General features: G+C 38.3%; 1 protein-coding gene across 4 annotated transcripts in view; it reads right to left on the minus strand.

Annotated features, from left to right (window-relative positions):
- Positions 1–304: 304 nt before the first annotated feature.
- The window catches only part of dmap1 (DNA methyltransferase 1 associated protein 1), a 71,820-nt gene continuing 46,431 nt past the window's right edge, over positions 305–25,693 (minus strand). For all 4 annotated transcript variants that reach the window (XM_052012043.1, XM_052012040.1, XM_052012041.1 and 1 more), the window contains 3 exons: positions 21,915–21,987; positions 18,130–18,422; positions 305–890 (listed from right to left, as the gene is read on the minus strand). In XM_052012043.1, the coding sequence (XP_051868003.1) occupies positions 843–890; positions 18,130–18,422; positions 21,915–21,987 (414 nt within the window). In that variant the 3' untranslated portion in view covers positions 305–842. The remainder of the gene's footprint in view (positions 891–18,129; positions 18,423–21,914; positions 21,988–25,693) is intronic.

The following is a 25,693-nucleotide window of genomic DNA, read 5'->3' on the forward strand; positions in this document are numbered from 1 at the left end:
AAACCATGTAAACCCCATTAATAGGAAAAAAATGAAAAGTTTTAACTTACTTAAAATAGGCTTAGTGGTCTGAACCAGGTCACTGGATTGCTGTCTGAGAGATTAAATCAATAGAAAAACATTGACATTGTGAGTGTAACATTGTGATCCAAGTCACTTATCTAAAAGGTCACAGAAATTGCACAGAAGTGCACAAAATGTATATATTCATCTGTAATGTTATTACCCCTAAACAAACATTCATTCACAAGTCCAACATGAAGTTCTATCACCAACTTCAAATCACAGTATGATCCACAAACAATTAAAAAAGATTTATTTATTCTTCATTGATATTTCTGCACTACAACAGATGCATACAAAGTAATTTGAACAATTCCTAGTAACTGGATTCTGTTACACTTGTAGCAGTTTCTTTCTTGAGGAGAATTTGTAACAAAACTATGGTTGTGTGAGTGGTCTTCACTCAAAGATACTTTCATTGCCCAGTACGAAAAGAACAAAACCTCTAGAGAGTAAACATTTAAACAAATATCCAAAGGACATCAATCCAGTTCAGAAAAAAGAAAAATGTCTTGGCAGTGAAGTTCTGGATCAGCTGGGGTATTTGATGGAACTTCTACCGGACATAGGTTGGAAGTTTTTTTCTGTTGTCGTGACTTGGATTGTGATTTCAATATTCATTACTTTCTAACATTGCTGGATAATTTATCACTGGAATTCGCTACTCCCAATTTTCCTGGAGTTTTGATGGTCTTTTCTGCATAACAGCTACGTAGTAAAAGATCCACTTAACCACATTTCGTCCACTCTGTAGATTTTCAAATTACTTCACGGTTTCTTCAGTTTCTTACAGAAGAACAGCTTGAAGCAGATTCTCTTCGCTTCCTCTGTAAAAACAAGAATCAGGATACATGAAACCTTTTTGCATGGTCAGGGATATCTCCAGATTAACTCTCAACATTCTGAAAATAACTGGAAGCTTGAGCAGTGAGTAAAACAATAAATAAATCACTGTTTCCTAAAAAAGAAAAAGGTCCCTGTCCAAAGCTGAGAAAGATTATGCACTAACTGGACTGCAAGTGTGAATCAAACAATGAAGGTGAAAAAATGACTGTGGACTTAAATGATAATTGAAGGAAATCTCAATGCACCTGTCAATTCATCTGGGATACTTGATAGTTAACATGAGCTTGTTTGAATTTCATCCAAAGCATTACATTCACTGACATCTTAAACAGTCAAAAAGATCACACTAGCCTGTTTCAATTAATGTCTTTTTCTCCAGAAAGTTTTGATTTCATGACCTTTACCTACTTGGAAATGCTAGTAACTAACTAGAGCATATACTGCATGATTATTTTGGAAGTGGCTGGCTACCAATGGCCATATAGCATAGTGTCTCACCTCTGAAGGTTTTAAAGTGACTTTCACAGAGAGTGGAAGAAAAATAATAGAAACTTCTGGGTGTTAACAAGTGCACAGTGAGGATAGGAGGCAGATCACCTATTCAAACTGGCGCAATGGGGTGTTACTTCTAGTAAAACAAATGTAACAGAAGATGGCAATGTGTTGGGAATAAAAGGCCTCATTTATATATCTAGTTTCCAAAATAATATCATTCAAGTATAGATTGGTTCCATAAATATGAAGTCAATATACAGCAACAATCAAATGATACAAAAACAAAATCATCTTCCACAGAGCTGTCTCACATTAAGAGTAATCTATATATAAAATCAGTATATACTGGAAATACTCAGCAGGTCAGGCAGCATTTGTAGAAAGGAAAACAGAGTCAACATTTCAGGTCAATACCCTATCACCATACTGTAAAAAGGTTCAACCTGTAAGTTCCAAGAAAAATGAGGCCGGGGAAGGGGGAAGAAAGAAAGGAACTTTCCTGATAGAGTGGAAGATGGAGAAGATTAAATGATGAAAAGGACAATGATGCAAGGCACAACAGTAAAGCAGCTAAAGATGGGTCCATAGATGGAAACTATTGAACACAATGTCAATTCTGCATCACTAAAAGATGCAGTTCACATGGTTATACAGAGTTTCATTAGAATAATTTAGACGAAGGACGAAGACAGAGAGGTCAAAGTGGGATCAGGGTAGAGAATTAAAGCAACAGGCAACTTGAATGACAGGGTCAGGCCTGTGCACAGAACAGAAATGTTTTACAAAGTTGCCTGCATTTGGTGGCCAATGTGCACTTGTGGAGGATATTGGTTGAAAGGTTACAACCAGATTCAAAGATAGGGAAGTCAAGAAAGGGGAGGGAAAAGATGACAATGGGAAATGGGAAGCAAAGTTGACAAAATTTAAGGGTGTAGGAAGGAAGGAGCAAATTGTACCAGTAAAAGCCATAAGAAAAAGGAATAGAAAAAAATAGATTTATGTAGAATATTTTCTATCCTTTCCAGAGCATTCCCAAGGCATGCTTATAGCCATTAAAATACTTTTGAAGAGTGAACATTCTTGAAATGTAGGAAATGCAGCACTAGTTTATTCATATAAAAACAAATGTAGCAATGATCAACTAAATCAGTTATTGGCAATGTTGCTTAAGTGATAGATATTGGCCAAGACAACAGGCATAACTCCTACATTCTTCTTCAAAAATGGGATCTTCTGCATCCATCTGAGAGGGCAGATTGCAACTCTCATTAAAGTGTCATTCCAATGAAGACAACTCCAACAGTATAGCATTCCCTCAATACTACCCTGGAGCCTAGGGTAAGATTGTGGGGAATCCAAGAAAGAACAGAACCACAAATGTTCCAAATATCACAGAAAGAGGCAAACATGGAAAGAACCCTGCAGGTTTCCAGTGCATGAGACCATCTTTCATTTGAAAGAAGTGAATGGAGCCAAAGGAGAAATTATTTTAAATAAGATCAACTCCAGACAGGAAGAAAAAGATGATAGTGGATGCAGAGTGGTTGTACCTTCCTTCAAGATAAAAGCAAAGGATCCGTAGGCCTTCCTGTTTGGTGTGGAAGTATAGGAAGTTTGGTCTTGCATGGCTTAAAGTAAGTGATTAGGGCTAAGAGACTAGGAACTGTTTTAGAGGCAGAGGGCACTAGAGTAGTTGTGTATGCAAGTTGGAAGACACGGACAAAGGAAAAGAAGAGTCAAATGAGGAAGAGATCAGTGCCAATGGAGTGAGAAGAAGCTTGAAACAAGGTATCATGACAGTTCAGTTTGTTAATCTTAGGAAGGTTGTAGAAATGGGCTGCACAGGGCCTCCAACCTTAGTCCTTAAACTCTGTATAATTCACATCTCCTTGGCAAGATCCAGAAATAGGACTCCACTGATATACCTTCAACATGTTGGACTTTATCTAGTTTTGATGAAAAGGACATGGACCTGAAATACCTGATAGGAGGCTGATGGGAAATGCCAGCTATTCTGAGCCCAAATAATGTCCAGGGAATTACAGACTGATCAGCTTAACATTGATGCTAGGAAAATTATAGACTCTGTATTAAAGAGTAGAATAGTAGAATATCTAGAAAGGAAAAGTATAATAATGAATAGTCACCACGGATTTCAATAAGGAAGGTCTTGCTTGACCAACCTTGAATTTTTTTTGAAGAGCTATCAGAAAAAGTGGACAATGGTAATGCAAAAGATGTAATTTATATAGATTTTCAAACGGTAAGGTACCCCACAATTGGCTAATGAATCAAGTCAGAGAATGTAGTATCAGGGGACAATAGCAGAATGGACTAATAACTAGTTTCAAGACAGAAAGTGGAGTGTGGGAGTAAAGGCTAGTAAAGTAAAAAGGTAAGTAGCAATGTTCCACAAGGGTCAGTGCTGGGATCATTCCGTTCATGAACACATTTTCTAAATATGCAGATGATACCAAATTGGGGGGTGGATGATAAATACAATGAAATTATAAGATAACATTAGTAAACTTACAGAATGTGTAAATTATTGTAGCTGGGTTTTAACACAAATAAATAGTACACTTTTGTTGGGAGGTTAGGGAGAGCATTTATTATCTAGAAAATCCATATCTAGCTTGGATAGAGGAACAAAGGGATTTTCTGGTACAAATGCACCAATTATCAAAAGTTGCATCACAGGCTAGCAAGGTCATATTGAAAGCAAACTAAGCATAAGGATTTATTTCTATAGAAGTAAAAGAAGGGAGATACAGTATGCTAAACTTGCACTGAACTTTGATTACATCACACTGCATTTAGTTCTGGTCACCATATTATAAAAAAAATCCAGAGGGTGCAGAGAAGCTTTACAAGGATGCTACTAGAAATGTACAGCCATAAATTTCAGTTAAGGATGAAGAGAATGGGTCTGTTTTCTATTGAGAAAAGAACTTTAAATGGCTGGATTTGATAGAGTGGCCGTGGAGAGAAAGTTTGCACTATAGAGAAGAGTATAACTAAAGATCATCAACCTGAGATGGTCACTAAGAAACACAGCAGGGAATTCAGTAGAATGATTCGAATGTAAATGTTACTATCACGGGGAGTGGTTGAAGCAAGTTGTATAAATACATTTAAGAATAGATAGGATGAGGACACAAGCAAAAAGGAAATAGAGAATTATTCTGATAGACACAGATAAGGAAAGATGGGAGGAGACTCAAATGGAGCATAAATTGGTGAATAAGCCAGCAAGGACTCGTTGAGCCAAATGGCCTATTTCTGGGCTGTTTTTCTTAATTCCATGTAAATTGCAGAGTAATTTTACAATTTTTCAATTAATTGAATTTGCTAAAATGTTTTAATTGTTTTAATTTTTTAAAAACATTTTAGTTATTTCATTGATTTTTAAAAGTTTTTGAATGTTTCTAAGTGCCAGAGAAATTCAAGAAGCCTGGGTATAGATAACTGGCTGTCATTTTTTTTTCATTTGTTTTATGAGTGTGGCTGTTCTGACCCACCCACATAACACTTTATGTTCTACAAGGCCCTGCTACCACACAGGTTCAAGACAACAAGCTTACACCAACAGATCCAGAAAAGGTAAGCCCTACTTATCACAGGACTGTGACTTGACTCTGGCAGCAAGCTCTAACTAGAGAAATGTTTATTTTCTCTCCACAGATGCTGCCTAACTTGCTCAGTATTTCCAGCCATTTCGGTTTTATTTCAGATTTCCAACATGGCAATATTTTACTTTGTATTTAGGCTATACACAAGATGAAATATAAATTTACGAAGGGATGGAGTTGTTACCATTTTGTGGTTACCTGCTAATGGAAATTACCAAATTAGAAAATTCTTATTTTAGAATGACAATGGAGTCATACAGCATGGAAACAGGCCCTTCGGCCCAACTGACGTGTGCAGAACAAGATTCGCATCTAAGCTCGTCCCATATGCCTGCATTTGGCCCATATTCCTCTAAACATTTCCTATCCATGTAGTTGTCCAACCTTTTAAATGTTGTTAATGTACCTGCCTCAATCACTTCCTCTGGCAGCTCAATCCATATACTGACCACTCTGGGTGAAAAAGTTGCCCCTCAGATTCCTATTAAATCTCTCCCTTCTCATCTTAGACCAATACCCTCTAGTTCTTGATCCTCCAACCCTGGGAAAAAGACTATGCACATTCATCGTATCTATGCCCCTCATAATTTTATACACCTCTATAAAATCACCCCACATTCTCCTACACTCCAGTGATAAAAGTCCCAACCTGCTTAACCTCTCTCCATAACTCCATCCCTCAAGCCCCGGCAACATCCTTGTAAATCTCCTCTGTACTCTTTCCAGCTTAATGGCATCTTTCATATAGCAGAGTGACCAAAACTGAACATAATATTCCAAATGTGGCCTCACCAACATCTTGTAGAACTGCAACATAGCATCCCAACTTCTATACTCAGTGCTCTGACTGAGAAGGGCCAGCATGCCAAAAGCCTTCTTCATCACCCTGTCTACCTGCAATGACACTTTCAGGAAACCATGTACTTGTACTCCTAGGTCCCTCTGTTCTACAACACTCCCCAGGGCCCTACCATTCACTGTGAAAGTCCTGCCCTCATTTATCTTCCCAAAATGCAACACCTTGCAATTATCCAACCAGAAATATTTTGCTTAATAAAAATGTTGGACAGCAATTACCAGATAGCTACTATTGAAAATATATGTTTTGTACTTGCAAATATGGGTTCATTTAATTAGTTTGAATCAGCAAAGCTTCTATAAATCTACCACATAAGGAATTAGGAAAGGTACTAAAACATTAGTTTAAGAATTCCATTTAAACCAATATCATACTAATTCAGATGAAAAACACGGTGATGCTGGAGGAACTCAGCAGGCCAGGCAGCATTCGTGGAGAAAGCAGGCGGTCAACGTTTCAGGTCACGACCCTTCTTCAGATTCTAATGCCTTACCAAACTACCCAATCTGTTAACAGGATTGAGATTAGCAGATTTCCTTAAGATTACATTCCAAGGAAAAATTTGTACTTTTCAGCCAGGAACAACATTTAATAATAGGAAAAAAATATTTTAATATCAACAATTGCATAGATTTAATCATTGTCTTACAAGTAGCTATGTCACAGTTATAAAGAATCCTTAACTAGTTTCCTCAGGTGGTCATACTGAATTCCAAACTGTATTTGTATCAACCTCTTTTAAAGATTTTCATTGTCAAGATTTTTGATTATGTTAATTTTGGTTATTTACCCCTTTCTTACTTCTGGAAGGACATTATCACTGGTCAAGAGAGCAAGGGCAGTCCTAAAAGCATTCCATAGATATAACCAATATTGCAGAAGAAAATATCCCTATCCCATCTCATGACTTCTGTCTATAGCCAACATAATCTGTGTTCGCTAACCTCATTCTGTCAAACCTAATAAGAATTTTCTGTGCCACTGCAGTTTACATTAAGCAGAGTTTTGGATGAGCTTAAATTTACAGATTGTGAAAGGTGGGAGGCCAGAGTGAAGAGCCTTGGAAACTGTCAATGGCAGATGGGCTGAGGCAGTGACAGTGACAGGCAATGTTAAGGAGATGGTATGTCCTTAATGGACAGGATACATGGTCAAGAGCTCACCCTGGGTCAAACAAGGTATTGTTGCTGCAAACAAAATAGTTCAGTATCAGAATGGACCCAGAAAGTAAACGAATTAATGACTAGAAAATGGAAATTATAGCAGAAATGAAGAAAATAGTTATGGTCTTCCCAATACTTAATTGGAATTGTTTACTGCTCATCAAGATGTGGATGTCACACGAGCAGTGAATCAGGTCAAATGAAGTGGAGGGACCAACTGTGGTGAGACAGCTGGGTGCCGCCATGGCAGGGGGTTCTTTTACTATGACTGGATCAAAAAAATAATTTGAGCCAGTCAAGTACAACCATATACTGGTGTGTAATGTAATCAACCATGTTAAATGCTTCAGACTAATGCGAAGAATGTTGAGTGATAGTGAACTATGGTCACAGTCACACAGAATACCATGTATGACTTTGTTAAAGGTTGTATCAAAGCTGTGGCAGGTACACAAATGATAAGAGAATTTGACACAGAATTGGGGAAAGATGGATATGGATTAAAGAAGGTTATTAGGAAGAGAAATGAAAATTGGAGAATGAAGGATGCTTTTAAATCTTTTTATGGTTCTCTCTGGAACCTTCTAACTATTCTAACAGATATTCCCTAATATTTCAGTTTTAACGTGCTAGCAGATACTGCCAGAGTGACAATGTGAAGATAATCATGGGGGATTTTAACATGAAGGTGGACTGGGAAATCCAGCAAGGCAGTAGATCTCAGGAGAGTGAGTTTGTGGAATGTTTTTTGGAGCAACTTGTTGATGAGCCCACCAGGGGATTGGCTGTTTTGGATTGGGTGCTGTGTAACGAACCAGAGGTGATTAGGGAACTAAAGGTAAAGGAACCATTGGGAACTAGTGATCACAATATGATTGAGTTCAGTTTCAAATTTGAGAAGGAGAAGCTGATAACTGGTGTATCGATATTTCAATGGAACAAAGGAAATTACAGTGGTATGAGAGAGGAGTTGGCCCAAAGTGATTGGAAGAGTAAGCTAGCTAGAGGGAAGGCAGAGCAGAAATGGAAGGAATTTCTACAGGTAATAAGGAAAATGCAGGATAGATATATTCCAAGAAAAAAATAAGGTTTTGAATAGAAAAAAGGCACAAATGTGGATAACGAGAGAGGTGAAGGCTAAAATAAAAGCAAAAGGGAGGGCATACAAGGAAGCAAAATTAGTGGGAAAACAGAAGACTGGGAAACTTTTAAAAACCTGCAGAAAGAAACTAAGAAGGTCGTTAGGAAAGAAAAGATGAATTATGAAAGGAAGTTGGCAGATAACATTCGAAAGGATACTAAGAGTTTTTTTAAATATATAAGGAGTAAAAGAGAGACACGGGTTGATATAGGACCAATCGATAATGGTGCGGGAGAAATTATAATGGGATGATAAAGAGATGGCAGAAGAACTAAGTGAGTAATTTGCATTGATCTTCACTGTGGAGGACATCAGCAATATACCGGTTAGTCAGGGGTCTCACGGAATGGAACGGAGTTCAGTTAAGATTACTAGAGAGAAGGTGCTAGGAAAACTAAATGGGCTAAAGACTGATAAGTCTCCCGGACCGGATGAGATGCATCCCTGGGTTCTGAAGGAGGTGGCTTTAGAGATAGCGGAGGCATTGGTGATAATTTTCCAGGAATCGATAGACTCCAGCATGGTTCCAGAGGACTGGAGGGTCGCAAATGTAGTTCCGCTGTATAAGAAAGGTGGGAGGCAGCATAAAGGAAATTACAGACCTATTAGTCTGACATCAGTGGTGGGAAAGTTATTGGAATCGATCCTCAGGATGGGTTTATGGAATACCTAGAGGTGCAAGGCAAGATAGGTCCTAGCCGACATGGTTTTGTGAAGGGAAGATCCTGCCTGACCAACCTATTGGAGTTTTTTGAAGAAATTATAGGTAAGGTGGATAAGGGAGAGGCGGTGGATGTTGTGTATTTAGACTTTCAAAAGACCTTGGACAAGGTGCCGCATAAGAGACAGATTAAAAAGATGAGAGGTCATGGAATTACAGGTAGGATAACAGAATGGGTGGAGCATTGGTTGGTTGGCAGCAAGCAAAGGGTGGGAATAAAAGGATCTTGTTGTGGTTGGCTACCGGTTACTAGTGGTGTTCCGCAGGGGTCGGTGTTGGGGCCGCTTCTCTTTACCTTGTACATTAACGATTTGGATGATGGAGTAAATGGATTTGTGGCCAAGTTTGCAGACGACATCAAGATCGGTGGAGGAGTAGAAAGTATTGAGGAGACAGGGAGGTTGCAGAGAGACCAAGATAGTTTAGGAGAATGGGCAAGGAAATAGCAGATGAGATTCCACGTTGAGAAATTTGCCACTGTACGCTTTGGAAACAGAAATTAACTGGCAGATTATGATCTAGAAGGAGAGAAAATTCAAAGTACAGAAGTACAAAGGGACTTGGGGGTACTCGTGCAGGATACCTTAAAGGTTAACCACCAGGTCGGATCGTTGATAAAGAAAGCGAATGCTATGTTGGCATTCATTTCGAGAGGTATAGTGTATAAAAGTAAGGAAGTGTTGATGAGGCTCTACGGGGCACTAGTGAGGCTTCATTTGGAATACTGTGCACAGTTTTGGGCCCCATATCTTAGGAAAGATGTGCTGATGTTGGAGAGGGTTCAGAGGAGATTTACGAGGATGATTCCCGGAATGAAAGGGCTTATGTATGATGAGCATTTGTCGGCTCTTGGACTGTACTCAGTGGAGTACAGAAGAATGAGAGGGGACCTCATAGAGACATTTAAAATGTTGAAAGGACTGGACAGAGTAGATGTGGTCAAGCTGTTTCCCTTGGTGGTGAGTCCAGGACCAGAGGGCACAATCTTAGAATTAGAGGGTACAGGTTTAAACTGAGATGAGGAGAAATTTCTTTAGCCAGAGGGTGGTGAATTTGTGGAATTCCTTGCCACGTACAGCAGTGGAGGCCAGATCACTGGAGGCGTTTAAGGAAGAGATAGATAGATATCTAAATAGTCGGGGTATCAAGGGATATGGGGATAAGGCCAGAAGTTGGGGTTAGAATAGTGTTTTTTAAATTTCACCCCCCCCCCCCCATTTCTCTTTCTTTTTTCCCTATTCTTTGGAGCAGACACAATGGGCCGAATGGCCTACTTCTGCTCCCTTGTCTTGTGAAGATAATAGCAAGATTAACTTTGCATACAGGGTTATAAATTTCTGCAATCTCTCAGTGCTACAGTTAGGTTTGAATAACTTGATAATTCCTGATTTGCAGCACTTGCCAAACATATAATAGGTAGTTTCTGCTTCAGCTACTGTCACCTTTATCTCTTCCACCAAGGTAGCATAATTGTGATCGAGACATTGATCCAAACTTGGGTCCCCTGACAGATCCTTGCAACTCAGTTACCCAGTGCCTATCATAACTTAGAGATTCACAACAAAGAGGTTTTACAACTGCATACAGCATTTTAAAATCTGCAAAAGCCCTTTCAATTCTCAAACAGTTTAAGAATTACCAGACTACCAAGACAAGGTTAATTTTTGTATTTTCCAAGTACAGGCAAAATTTCTTTTTTATTGGGGCGGGGCAGCTGTCATGGGGAAAGTAGGAGGTAATGTTGAAAACAATTTCTGAAGCACTCTAAAATGGTTGTACAGTGAATTGGTTTGACCTTCAGTCTTATTCTAATCTAATGCCATCTTCATTGTTTAATCAGCCAGTAAAGGTCAAAGCTGTATTTAACATTTTAACTATTTTGTACACCACTGAAAATGCCCTGTAGCAAATCTTCATTACCAACTTTTCAAAACTGACATTCTGTTCAACTTTATGCTGACTTATATAAAGAACATCACAGGGATCCATTAATATTCTTTAAATATACCAAAGCCATAACTATGTATCTGATTCAAGTACAAGATTTCTCTATCTGTTCTCATGGTATATATGGCTTCACTGAAGGAAGATGTGACCAAATCATTAAAGGTAAAGGGCAATTTTCAGAAGACATAAAAGATGGCTTTCCACTGATTGCAAACTAATTGATGGAAATTTGATCTAGTGTATTTGGCAAAGTCCACCAAACAAAAAAAAAGACACATTAAACTTTGTGCTATACAGAGTGTCTCTATGCTCGTTCTGATTATCTTGGATGAATCACAAAAATTAAGAGCAAAATTGGAATTAAGTTGAATCAGGCATTTTGAAAATAACTTGCAAAACAACCATGTGGGATAGAGATTAGCCCAATTTGGAAGGAAGAAACAGCTAGCAATGGCTGAATTCTTTCAGGTGGTTTCAAGCATTTAAGCTATTTGCAAAGATCTAGTCTTTTCAGATTTTAAAATTTATATTTTCCCCTTTCGTATGTGCAAATTACTGCAGAAAATGTAGTCCAATCTCCCTGCATACTCTCCATACTACTGTTAAATGTGCCACCCAGATTTCACTTTTGGCTTTCATTTAGATCCTTCCCAAAATCTTAAACTTTACTGCAGAACAAATCATGAACACAAATGAGTGAATCTAACACTTGATAGAACTCCTCACTCAAATAGCATATCTTGAGGACATCTTCAAGGCAGTGCCTCAAGAAGGCAGCATCTATCATTAAGGACCCTCACCATCTGGTACATGCCTTCTTCTCGTTACGATCATCAGCGAGGAGGTATAGGAGCCTGAAGACCCAAACTCAAGGATTTAAAAATAGCTACTCTGCCATCAGATTTCTGAATGATCCATGAGCCCATGAACACTACCTCATTATTCCTTTTTATTTTGCACTATTTATTTATTTTGTAATTTATAATTTTTGGGTCTTTGCACTGTACTGCTGCAGCAAAACAACAAATTTCATATCATATGTCAGAAATAATAAATCTGATTCTGAATTAACCTCTTAATTAAGCAGCACCTCTTCCAAGTTAGTGTACTGCATTTCATACTCATCATGTGGCATACTCCACAGGAGAATCCAAACACATATGACGAGCACTTTGCAGAACAACTTGGTTCAGTCCATAAGGTGGGACCTCAGCTCCAGTTGCTAGTCACTCCTACTCTAAATTCTCTCTCTCTTTGGACCTCTTACACTGTTCCAACAAAATTAAACTGAAGCTCAAGAAACAGCCTCTCATCTCCCAACATCCCTCAGGACTCAATACTGAATTCAACAATTCAGATAACCAGCCTTTCTAATTTGTATTAAAACTGGTCAGTTCTGAAGAAAGATTATCAACCTGAAACATCACATGAAAGCAGAAAATGCTGGAAACACTCTGCACACCAGGCAGCACCTGTGGAGAGAGAAACAGTCAACAGAGTTCAGATTTCTAGCATCTGCAGTGTTTTATATCACACATGTCTGGATTTGTTCTTTTTTTCTTTCTTTCTCTACTTCCATTCATCTCCTTCCAGTTTCACCTCCTCCAGACAGATAAACTGCGACTAATAAACATTTGCCAACCTCTCTCAGACGACACCACCACTACTGTAACCCAAAATTTGTTTCATTTGTAATTTTTTCCCAGTTCTGGTGAAAGGTTATCAACCTGTAACTTTAAATGTTTCTCTCTCCAAAAGATACTGCCTGGTTGGTAATTTTAGATAATGAATTATTAAATATGCAGCCTTTTCCATGGCAGCATGGTCAATCTAAAATTTGGTGCTAAAAAAGGAAATGCTTTCATTTTTTTAAACACTCCAAAACAAACTTGAACTTGAACCTTAAGTCAAGGACAGGCTTTAACTGCAGTCATATTCAATTCTTCAATGGTTAAAATGCAAACAATTTTTATGTAGTTTGGAATAAAAAAAGGATTGATTGTGGTTAAATCAATGGAGTAATACATTTATTTTGCAGTGGAATCTTTGGATGTAAACATTCCAAAATTTTAAGGTCTGACATGCTTCAATACAAATTGTTATCTTTCAGTTCTTTTTGCGCCACCTTCGAATGAAAAGTTGTAATTTGGCAACCAGAGTCAACCTGTGTGACCACGTTGCATTCTGTGTGTTGTTATCTAATGTGTGACTGAGTTTGTTCATTCAGGCAAGCTGGACATACATAAAACAAGCTCTAAAATGCAGAACTCCATGCAGAGGAATCTTCTTAGAGATACAGCAATGATTGAATGTTACGGGTCAGTTCCTTTGATGCAGAGTTTTCTTTATGCTGCAGACAGGCATTTGTGGGCCTGCATATATTAAAACATATAATCTTTCTCAGATGCTGTAGATCTCAAAATCATATAGCACAGAATCATGTACACAGAATCTACAGCGCCAATCAAGCAGCCATCTACACTAATCACGTTTATTCTCCCCACCTTCCATTAATTTCCCTCCCCTCCCCAATTCTACCCTCACCTACACATTAAGGGCGATTTATGGTGTCCAGTTAACCTTTGGAGTGTGGGTAGAAACCAGAGCTCCCAGGGGAAACCCACATGGGCACAAGGAGAATGTGCAACTCCACAAGGACAGCACTGGAGGTCAGGAGCAAACAAAGGTTACTGAAGCTGTGAGGTAGTAGTTTCCACTAGCTGTGCACTATGTAGGAAATCCAGACTGGAGTGAGATGTCAATAATAGAGGAGGAAATCTGTGTTTTCCAAGAGCCAGATGTCCAGCACAGGGCTGAAATGTGCTATGCAGAGAAAGCTGTTTCAGGATGGAAGAATCATTCAAGTTTCCCAGGTGCATAGCACTGATCATGGGTGAGTATTGGTGGCGATCACAAACAATAGGCATGTCCAAGGAGTAATTGCTTTTCTTCTGTTTACATATATAGCCCTTAGCATTATGTGTGCACATTCTTTTATTCCCTCAGAACTTCAGATGCACCCACTGTACCTATTGCTCTCCACTCAGGGAGAAGATGACTTGCTCTCTTGAGAAGAAAACCTCCATGATAAGTGAATGCAGCAATGTGCTGCAACTGAGATACATGGCAGACATCAGCCACCATTGACTGGAATGATCTGAAGACCAATTAGTCCTGGACAACATTTAATTCACTTCTACAGGCACAAAGGTCCAGCTGGAGCTTCACTGCAGATGGTGGCAAATCTCAGTCACAACTGCCTTAGAACATGTTAGCTTCTGAAAATATCGTTTCTTATGTGAGTGGGGGGAGGAAGTTGCTCTTAGGGAAGCGCAAACGTTCCAGTGTTTTCATTTTCAGTTAATCACATCCTGCTCACATTCATGCTGGAGGCACCCAGCACTTAAAAAAAAATAGGCTCCACCTCAATATTTAGAGGATATATGTAGCTAGAAATATTGTAGCTCCCATGATATAGTCCCAGTTGATCCCACATTACTCCAACGGACTCCCCAATGAAACCACAAATAATTAATGATTCCCTTCCTGCCATTCAAACTTGATTTCTTAGCCCAACGCATATTGTGAATTTAGTTGATGTACTCAGTTCAACTTTTTGGGACAGGGATTGAATGTGCTTTGCACGATAACTGATGTCACTCCACACTGCTTCATGTTAAAGTGGGTGGCATGCACAGGAAAACTTGATGGAATCTTTCAATATGCGTATGGCTTGCTGCAATCAACCAAGTGCAATTTGCGATTGATTTCATGCAGCATTTCAGACTTGTACTGCTTAAAAAATGTGCAACAAGATTGAATTTCTATGCTAAAGTCTCTGTGGTGACTGCTTAGCAATTAACAATTGATTTCAGGTTATCTTACACGCACTTCGTAACCACATTCTAACATTCCAAAGCCATTCAGATCTTAAGAAACATTTTTTAAGGCTTTTTATGGTGTAAAATCATCCACTAACTCTCAGTAGTATTCAAATATAGTGCAATGCATTTGAATACAACACTCTCACTAAAATCAGGTATTTTTTCAGTCTTCTCCTGTGGAAAAAAATTCTATTGCAGACACATTCTTAAAAAAAAATTGCGACAAATTTGCAATTAATTCTGAACTTCTGTTCTTGCACTAAGTAACCATAATCATTAAATCTTACAAACTTCAGACTTTATAACCTGTCTATTAAAACTATACTTATGGCAGAGAAACACAAGAATTTGAGTTGGCCATTCAGAATCGAGCCAGATCCCCTATACAATAACCATCATCATAAATCTGTGCCTCATTTCCCTTTCTTGATTCCAAATACAGTGGCATGCAAAAGTTTGGGCACCCCGGTCAAAATTTCTGTTACTGTGAATAGCTAAGCGAGTAAAAGATGACCTGATTTCCAAAGGCATAAAGTTAAAGATGACACATTTCTTTAATATTTTAAACAAGATTACTTTTTTATTTCCATCTTTTACAGTTTCAAAAATAACAAAAAAGGAAAAGGGCATGAAGCAAAGTTTGGGCACCCTGCATGGTCAGTACTTAGTAACACCCCCTTTAGCAAGTATCACAGCTTGGAAACACTTTCTGTAGCCAGCTAAGAGTCTTTCAATTCTTGTTTGGGGGATTTTCGCCCATTCTTCCTTGCAAAAGACTACTAGTTCTGTGAGATTCCTGGGCCATCTTGCATGCACTGCTCTTTTGAGGTCTATCCACAGATTTTCGACGATGTTTAGGTCGGGGGACTGTGAGGACCATGGCAAAACCTCCAGCTTATGCCTCTTGAGGTAGTCCATTGTGGATTTTGAGGTGTGTTTAGAATGGTTATCCTGTTGTAGAAGCCATCCTCTTTTCATCTTCAGCTTTGTTTTTACAGATGGTGTGATGTTTGCTTCCAGAATTTGCTGGTATTAATTGAATTCATTCTTCCCTCTACCAGTGAAATGTTCCCCCGCGCCACTGGCTGCAACTTATGCCCAAAGCATGATCGATCCACCTCCGTACTTAACAGTTGGAGAGGTTGTTCTTTTCATGAAATTCTGCACCCTTTTTTCTCCAAACATACCTTTGCTCATTGCAGCCAAAAAGTTCTATTTGAACTTCATCAGGTCCACAGGACTTGTTTCCAAAATGCATCAGGGCTTGTTTAGATGTTCCTTTGGCAAACTTCTGACAGTGAATTTTGTAGTGAGGATGCAGGAAAGGTTTTCTTCTGATGACTCTTCCATGAAGGTCATATTTGTGTAGGGTGTGCACTGCATAGTAGAACAGTGCACCACCACTCCAGTCTGCTAAATCTTCCTGAAGGTCTTTTTGCAGTCAAACGGGGGTTTTGAATTTGCCTTTTCTAGCAATCCTACGAGCAATTCTCTCGGAAAAGTTTTCTTGGTCTTCCAGACCTCAACCGTTCCTGTTCACTGCCATTTCTTAATTACATTACGAACTGAGGAAACAGCTACCTGAAAACCCTTTGCTATCTTCTTATAGCCTTCTCCTGCTTTGTGGGCATCATTTATTTTAATTTTCAGAGTGCTAGGCAGCTGCTTAGAGGAGCCCATGGCTGCTGATTGTTGGGACAAGGTTTTGAGGAGTCAGGATATTTATAAAGCTTTGAAATTTGCATCACCTGGCCTATTCCTAAGGATGACTGTGAACAAGCCATAGCCCCTAACAAGCTAATGAAGATCTGAGACCTTGGTAAAAATTATCTGAGAGCTCAAATCTCTTGGGGTGCCCAAACTTTTGCATGGTGCTCCTTTTCTTTTTTCACTCTAAAATTGTACAAAACAAAAATAATACACTAATCTTGCATAAAATGTTGAAAAGAATGTTCATCTTTAACTTTATGACTTTTAGAGATCAGTTCATCTTCTACTCACTTAACTATCCATAGTAACAGAAATTTTGACCAGGGGTGCCTAAACTTTTGCATGCCACTGTACCACACAAGTCCTGCATATTTCAAATTATCTACCATCCAGCATTTTGAATGGAATGCTACTTTCCCACCATCCTTTACTTGGAAAAACATGAATGCTAATTTCACTCCACAACTGCAGATGTTTTTATGAGCATTTGTTCTGCATTCCTCCACCTACATCTATTAAATCCATTTATCATTTTTAAACACCTCAGTTAAATTAGCTCTCAAACTTTCTAAACTTAGGAATAACAGATGTGGATGTTGCTGGCAATGCAGGCATTTATTGCCCATCCCTAATTGCCCCAGATCAGGTGAGATCAGATCAGATGAACAGGCAGTTAGGAATCAACAACACTGGCAAGTCTGGTGTCACATATGCAACCTGCCCTTCACTGTTTAAGATCACATAGAATTCACATGGAGAGAATATCTATTCAAATCAGTATCGCTGGAGTACAGTGGCCTTGTTGATATCACAGCTCTACATGTAGCTTTTTATGTTTAACTAGTCTGCTGAAGCAAGTTAACAGATCTTGCTTGCCACCCTTCAACACTAAGTCGCATAACAATCATCTATATACCACAACAGTACTTATGTTATCTGGTTCACTTCTGAGAGGCTGAACTCCTTGAAAGGAAGGTTCTGATCCTAAACAGGGGCTTGCGCATATTACTGCTATCGCATAGGTACCTGACACGAAAGCTGAGAAAACCTTTGGCATCCCCCTAAAATGCTTCACATCCTTAGGCTAAGATGTGAAACATTTTCAAAGTTTCTGAATGCCCCTGAAGCAGAATCTAAAAGCAAAGCATGATAAACAGATCTGCCAGAAAATAATCGTTCAGCAAGTTCCAGGCTTTGGCAGTTAGAGATAGCTATAGTTGAATGACAAAAATCACCCTTCCACTGTCTAACACCTGGATATACCACCTGGTTAATAAATATTGATCAGACTTTGCTGGGATTGAATACAGTGTTAAAATTTTACATACTATGTACAATGTAAAGAATGCCAATTTGGTTCAAAAGGCAGATTTCCATTAGTGATATCTATTAACATAATAAGAGCTTTGTTCAAATATTTATAATATTAAGGAAAGTCATTATATAAATGGAATGATAGCAACAATTTTATATATATTTTACTAAAGGATGTATTAAATAATGACAGAATAGAAATCTAGACATTTCAATACAAAAAGACATCATTCATGAATTATAAACTTTAATTTCTTTTACAGACAACATTATGTGATTAGCCATCACAAATTAACAAATTATATGAGCTAAGAATCAAGAGTTGCTGGATATTTCCACTTTATCAGTGCTTACCGAATTTGGTGTGAGAGGTGCAGCTCCAACAACATCAATGAACTGATCTTTTCCTTCTCCCTTAATTTCTTCAGAACTGGTTCCCACAGTTCCTAACTGCCCATCAATGCCAAAGCCTTCTGATGACAGGTTAGTTGTCCCTGCCTTTGCCAGGGCCTCATATCGATGTCGTAGCATCTGAAGTTCATATTCGCAATTGGCATATGCCTGCTTGAGTTCATACAATAACACCAGATCGCTGCGAAGTTCATTGAACATGTGCACAATCTCTTCTGTGGGCATTGGGTTTAGATCTGCAAAGCAAGATCAATCAAAACAAAGTAAATATATTTGTAAATAGCAACTTTCCCCATCTATAAAAGCAGTCAAATATTAGAAAGGTTGTAGCATGGAACCTTGATACTGTCTATTAGATGTACAGACTCCAACAGTCAAAATGTGTCTAAATGTGTAATATAACTTCAGTGTTGGTAGAATCAAGCTTCAGAACTGCAGCCAACATATATTGAACTGTGGGAACATCTAAACCATTCCTCCTAAGTTGGCTTATTACGAGTGTAATTGTGTGCACTTGATACATCAGTTTCCCTCCAACATAGATAACACCAACAGAGAATCCCCATAAATCCCTGGAACACTAGGATTATGGGCATTTAGCAAGGCCTGGACCCATCACTAAAGTGGCATCATCAAAGTATCTTAGGTCTCTTTTTATAATACTGCAGTGGTTCACTGGTCTTTCTGGGTTTATTCGAGAAGGAGAAAAAGCTATTATTTTATGATCACTTCCTCTGAAAATATGGCATTCCTCACACTGAAACAGTCGTCGTCGTCGTGGCTATCCCTCGAGGTTGAGGATGATGGTCTTCGTTTCGTTGATCTATTTATGGGCTCTCAAGTGGCTTATGAGTCCAATCTTGGCTCTGAAAGTTCTTCCGCATTCAGGACAGGTAGTTCCAGATGGCAGATCGGGCTTTGGTTGTGGCTGCCTCTCTTTCCATCTTCTCTTTTTCTCTAATTCTGCACATCTGTTGGCTTCAAGAGTTGCTGTTCCTTCTCGGATGATGGTTTGCCAGAGTTTCCTGTCCTTGGCATTGGCTTCCCAATTGTTGATGTCGATGTTACATTTCTTCATGTTGGCTTTTAAGACGTCTTTGAATCTCTTCTGTTGTCCGCCTCTTTTACGTTTGCCTACTTTAAGCCGGGAGTAGAAGATTTGTTTCCGCAGACGTTCATCTTTCATCCGAACAACATGACTGCTCCATCTTAGTTGGTTCTTGTTAATGTAGGCTTCAATGCTTGTTGTTTTTGCTTCATTTAGCACGCTGATGTTGGTTATTCTATCTTCCCAACTGAGATCTAAGATATTTCGAAAACAGTGTTGATGGAACTTTTCAAGTGCCTTCAGATGTCGTCGGTATGTTGTCCAAGTTTCTGATGCATACAGGAGCGTTGGGATCACTACTGCTTTATACACTAACATTTTAGTGTCTGTTCGGATGTCACGATCATGCAAGATTCTTGTTCGGAGATGTCCAAAAGCTGTTCCAGCACATTTAAGACAATGTTGGATCTCGTCATTAAGGTCGACATTGGAGGAGAGGTGACTTCCAAGATATGGAAAGTGGTCCACATTTTCCAGGGTTGTTTCGCCAAGTTGAATTGATGGTTCTATCCGATTTGTCTCAGTTGGTGACGGTTGGTAGATGATCTGAGTCTTCTTGGAATTGATGGTAAGTCCAAGTTTCGTGTACGCATGGTTGAAGGCAGTCAGAATCTGTTGTAGGTGGTTTTCTGAGAGAGCTGCAACACAGTTGTCGTCTGCGTATTGGAATTCGATGAGCAAACTCGTGGATGTCTTGTTTTTGGACTTGAGATGGGCAAGATTGAAAAGTCTGCCATCTGTTCTGTAGACAATTTCGATTCCTGGGGGTAGATCGTCCAACGACAACGTTTGACGCCAACGACACTTGAGGCTTTTTTAATGCAACTAAAGCTATTTTTGGGCCATCCACTCATGGTCAAGCCCCTCTCAAAATCAAAGATGGTTCAACCATCCTGAAGAGCAATACTGAAACAGTTACATTATACCAAAGCACTGCACAAAATAACCTTGATTATTAATAAAGTCTGAGGATATGCCATTAGACAAGTCAAAACGTCAGGAACACTTGACCTCCAATTAAGTTGACTATTCAAAAGACCTGTTACCACCAACTTTCTATTACTCTGAACTAGTAACTCATGATGGCAAAGCACATCTATATATAGATTGCTTACATGTTTGTGTTTTCTACAACACAACTAACAGAGAGATGTGTTTTAATAGCTAGTAAATCCACTTTTCAAATGTTTTTTAAATGATTTTTTGCCTCCATCACATATTCTTCTCATGTCATATTCTAAAATTAAAAAGGAGATAATTATGTGGCTTGGAAGAAAAGAATATTGCTTTGCTGAATAAATGAGGGGGTCATAGGTTGAAGCATTTTAATCAAAGCAAACAACACATTTATTGGTGAAGGTTCTCCACATAAAAGGATAGTGTTGCATTCTTAATTTATTTTAGGAATTGAAAATTTATCTGTAGAACATATAAATGCAGTAAGTTTTTAAATTATTGCTAATATTTGATCTTAAAGACATATGAGCCATGATACTGTCCACTGTAATTCTGCACGAAACAATGCATACTTGACTAATAACTTCATATTAGATATTCCAAGATGACCTAATACATAGTGCTGACAATTAGATACTGTCAGATGAGAATTTATTCTTTTATTCAGGGAATTAGAAATTCAAACTATTTTGTCAATTTCTATTAACTTTTGTTTGACATAATATAGAGCAAATTTGAATGCATAATCCAGGCTGACAGCAAAATATAATGTTAAAGAAGTGCTGAATTTCTTACGATGGTATTGTTTGAAGTCTTGAAACACCTTTTTATTCTATACAACCGAACATGAAGCTCTTTCCATTCTTCAAGCAACATCACCAAGAAGAGATTGTCTAGTCATTCTTCACTGGATGTGCGTACATAATGTGTGTGAAGTGGCTACTGTGTTTACCAATATATAAACATCTGCACTTCAAAAACATTTTAGCTTGGGTCCTGATGATGTGAAAAATGCCATTAAATGCTGATTACTGCTTTCTGGTCCTCAAGCATCATGATCTAATCCTATATAAAAAATATGCTATTTTTAACCAGTTTGAATTTTTTAAATTACCTACATTTCCAACTAATGATTTATTGTCAAACCATTGACAGTATTGTGCTCAACAAACAAAATTCTGGAGGAACTCAATGGGTCAGGCAGCAACCATGGAGGGAAATGGACAGTCGACATTTCACGTCGAGACCCTTCATCTGGACTATCGTGCTGTTGCTTTACTCGTATTGCTAGAATCTGACTTCATGTTGTTCTGCAAGTGGTTATACATCAAACAAAAAGAAGAGTAGTTTCATTCCGTCTACGGACTGGATTAAACACAGATTCCGGAAGCAAAAGGGAAATATTAATCATTTTAACTCAACCTATTTTTTGGTGTTAAATAGGTTGCAGCCAAAACAGACACATTTAAAAAAAAACTATGATAGGTATTTCACTGCATATTACTTTATTTCAGACTGTCCTTTTCCCCATCTACTAACTAGTCTGGCAATTTCACTGATAATGTATTGTTCAAAATTCATAGCATAAGGATAATCAATGTACACTTTTTTTTACATTTGAAAGTAATCAATAATATAATCAGGATATCCATTCTTTGCTTACCAACTCCCAATTCTGTCAGCATCTGTTCAATGGCTTTGATTTTTTTCTGTCCAACTGAGCTAGGCAGTTTCATCTAAATCCAGAAGGCAGGTGAAATTACCAATCAGATAACAAGTTCATTATGACTATGTTACAAAAATGTCGAAACAAATATTCGTTGTTTCCTTTGCAATTATTGTTTTTCGGTCACAACACTCAGCATACAAAGAAAGAAAGGTATTGTATCTATTAGATATGTTTTGGAAAAATCCTAGAGAGTTCAAACAAAATTATATGCAAATAATTACACACTAATACAAACTGAATTTTTTTACCAATATGGATTACTGTTTTGTTGTTTACCACATTCTCAATGCAGGTGAAACTTTCACAGTTTTCAGAAAATATGCATACATGATTGTCCCCTTCATTTTAGCATGAAAGTACATGTTGGAAATCACAGACCAATGGTGATTTTTAGTTAATTAAAATTAATAGGTGGAATAAAATCAGTTGGAAGATGGAACAAAGAGGGCCATATTGTGCTGGCTATTGCCAGCAGTTCTGAATGCTACTGAATCTGCAGTACATCCTGGATTTCCAGACATGTGCTGTCAAATTCTCCCTTTATAATTTCTTTTGGTATCCTGCTTTGTATCCTGTATTGCTCTGCATACACCCAACTATCGAGAGTAACATGGAAGGCCCACAGTTCTTGTAAGTGCAGAGTTCTTATCTAACTTCCACTCAATAGAGTACTAACTTTGCCAAAAAGGTAAATCTATATGGATACAGAAACAGGATGTAGACAAAGATTTCTGACGATAAAAGGGACAATACAGATCTGAATTTCACTTTTAAATTATTGATGCAACAAGTTGTTTGTTGTATCATTATTCTATCACATAGAAACATGAAACAAAGGGGAAGGCAAATTTTTATGTTCTTAATAATTCTGCTTTAATGTTTTATTTTTAAAATTATTTTATTTTGTTTCTGTTTTAATTGTGAACTTCAATTGTAAGAGATTTCAAAATTTTTCACATCTATACACAATTAAAATCAAATGCAACTGTTTACAGCTGGCAAAGGTCCTCCCCAGCTCTGCCGCTGTCAAGGGCTATTAGGGCATTTTAGGAGCAAGGCCTTCTCACTGATCTGTCCAAGACCACGTTGCCATATGAGCACACTGCTGGACTCTGGGATGCCCTCAGGAGAGGCACTAAATCACGTGGGAGCTTAGGCCCTCTGTAGTCCTGCACTGGTAGGACCAGAAGAGCATACAAGACCTTTCTTTCGCATATCTTGACTTGGGTTTCTTGGTCCCAGGTACAACCAGAGAACTGTTTAATTTGGACTCAAGTGTCAAGATTCTCAGATTAATCACAGTGGTCAACCTCAAAAAAGGCTGGGCAAGCAGTAATGATAAATATTCCTGTATTCAACTATTTTATGATTTCTCCAAATAAAATTACTAATAATGCAAATGTATGAATGATAATGGGAAGTTTTACTTTTCTATGGCTTATGCCTCCTAAGAACAGCACTTTCTTCAACTAATTTCAGGTTTACGACAATTATCTTTTTATCAATCTAGTTTAGATTGGAATCCAGGTCCAGTAAGGATACTGTGACAACCCACCATTACAGCCAAAGCTACTTTCTGCTATATATTAAAAAAAATCCTGCCCCACATTAATGATACAGGAATATCATGAGATTACACATCAGCAAATGGATTACTGGTTACCACCAATGGTGGTGTTTATGTTTTGCCCATTTTAATCTAAACTTGGTTTATTGACAGCACTTAGTAATTTTAATACCCAGGGCTTTGCAGACTATAACAATCACAATAGGATCTATGCAATAGGAATTATACAACACAACATATCATTGGAGCACAAAGTACAGATGCATAATAATATTAACTATACGAAATATGTAAAATATTACAACAGTTATTAGAGATAAGATATCTTTATTAGTCACATGTACATCGAAACACACAGTGAAATGCATCTTTTGCGTAGTGTTCTGGGGCAGCTTGCAAGTGTTGCCACGCTTCCGGCACCAACGTAGCATGCACACAACTTCCTATCTCGTACGTCTTTTTGGAATGTGGGAGGAAATCAGAGCACCTGGAGGAAACCCACGCAAACACGGGGAGAACGTACAAACTCCTTACAGACAGTGGACAGAATTGAACCTGGGTCACTGGCGCTGTAATAGCGTTATGCTAACCATTACACTACCGTGCTGTACAACAGTTCTATGAATTGATGTATGGCTATGTTTTGTACACAATAAATATAATGAAGGCAACTGCCTTCCACCAGTATTACAGGTCAGAAATATTAATCTTGCTCTGTGCCATAGCATTTACAAGCCACAGTCAAAATACAATTGAATTCAGCCAAAGAACGACAGAGCACTTTAAAATAAGCTTCATTATATGAGTTTGCCTCCTTCGTGTAACTACATATTTGATCGTGCAGGCAACAGATAAAAGAATTTGTCATTACTGCAGGTTTGAAATGTATCAAAAATGAAGGTTTGAAACAAAAATTAGATAAACATCAAATTAGGTCAAGTGTAATTGACCTAATCTCATTTCCAACACTATATGGCATTTTACTACAGATTCACATCATAGAGCCATACCACACAGAACCAAGCCCTTCGGCCCACTGAGCTGGTGTTGACCACCCAGCACCCATGTACACTAATTCTACGTTAGAATCATAAGAGTTGTACAGCACAGGTTGTCATCACATCCCTTGTCATCACAACCCTTTTGCCCACCTAAATAGTTCCATTTGCTTGCATTAGGACCATATCCTTCTATGCCTTACCTATTTAAGTGTCTCTAAATTTCTGTTAAACATAGTAATTGTATGTGATTCCACCACCTCCTCTGGCAGTGTGTTCCAGATATCACTCTCTGTGTAAAAATTTGCCCCTCAGATCCCCTTTAAAGCTCTTACCTATCACCTTAAAACTATGCCTTCAATAATCCCAATTTATTCTCCCCCAGATTTCCCTCAATTGCCCCCAGATTCTGCCACTCATCTATTCAATGGGGGCAATTTAGGGTGTCCAATTAACCTACCAAAATGCATGTCTTTTATGATGTAGGAAAAAATCAGAACACCCCCATGGGAAACCCATGTAGTCACAGAGAGAATGCTTAAACTCCTCCCCATACTAAATCCAGACTGCTGGAGCTGTGAGGCAGCAACTCTATTAGCTGCACCACTGTGCTGCCCTTCACCAGCTGCACCACTGTGCTGCCCTTCACCAGCTGCACCACTGTGCGCCTTTATATCTAAATAAAAACTGTTGTTGTCTTCCTTCATTCACAATGAAATCCTGATTCAGAGCAACATTCAACATGTGATAGTCTTCATGATTTTTTTAAGATGGCACAGCTAGCATTCACATTACCAAGCATAATCATTCTTTCTTTCTCTAAGCTACATTCAGGGTTGCAGAATGAAGGTTAAGTGGAAAGGGTAGTGATGGTAGTAGTATTGGATTGGCGGGGGGAGTGGGGGTGGAGGGAAAGCCAGGAGAAGGTAACAATTCTGACAAGATAATGCAGTGATCTGACAATTAAAATTGAAAGGTTGCGCAATTCATCAAAAATTTCTTAGCACTTTTGGTTGCTAGAACATATTCAAGATCAGTAAATATTATGCCAGCACCAGGGGCAAGATTATGAAACTCATCTACAATTATTCTTTGAATGTAATTACTCATTAGTCATTAACAAAAGTAATTTTGTTGTGCCACTTATT

This window comes from Pristis pectinata, chromosome 3 (genome assembly GCF_009764475.1).
Source record: "Pristis pectinata isolate sPriPec2 chromosome 3, sPriPec2.1.pri, whole genome shotgun sequence".
NCBI lineage: Eukaryota > Metazoa > Chordata > Chondrichthyes > Rhinopristiformes > Pristidae > Pristis > Pristis pectinata.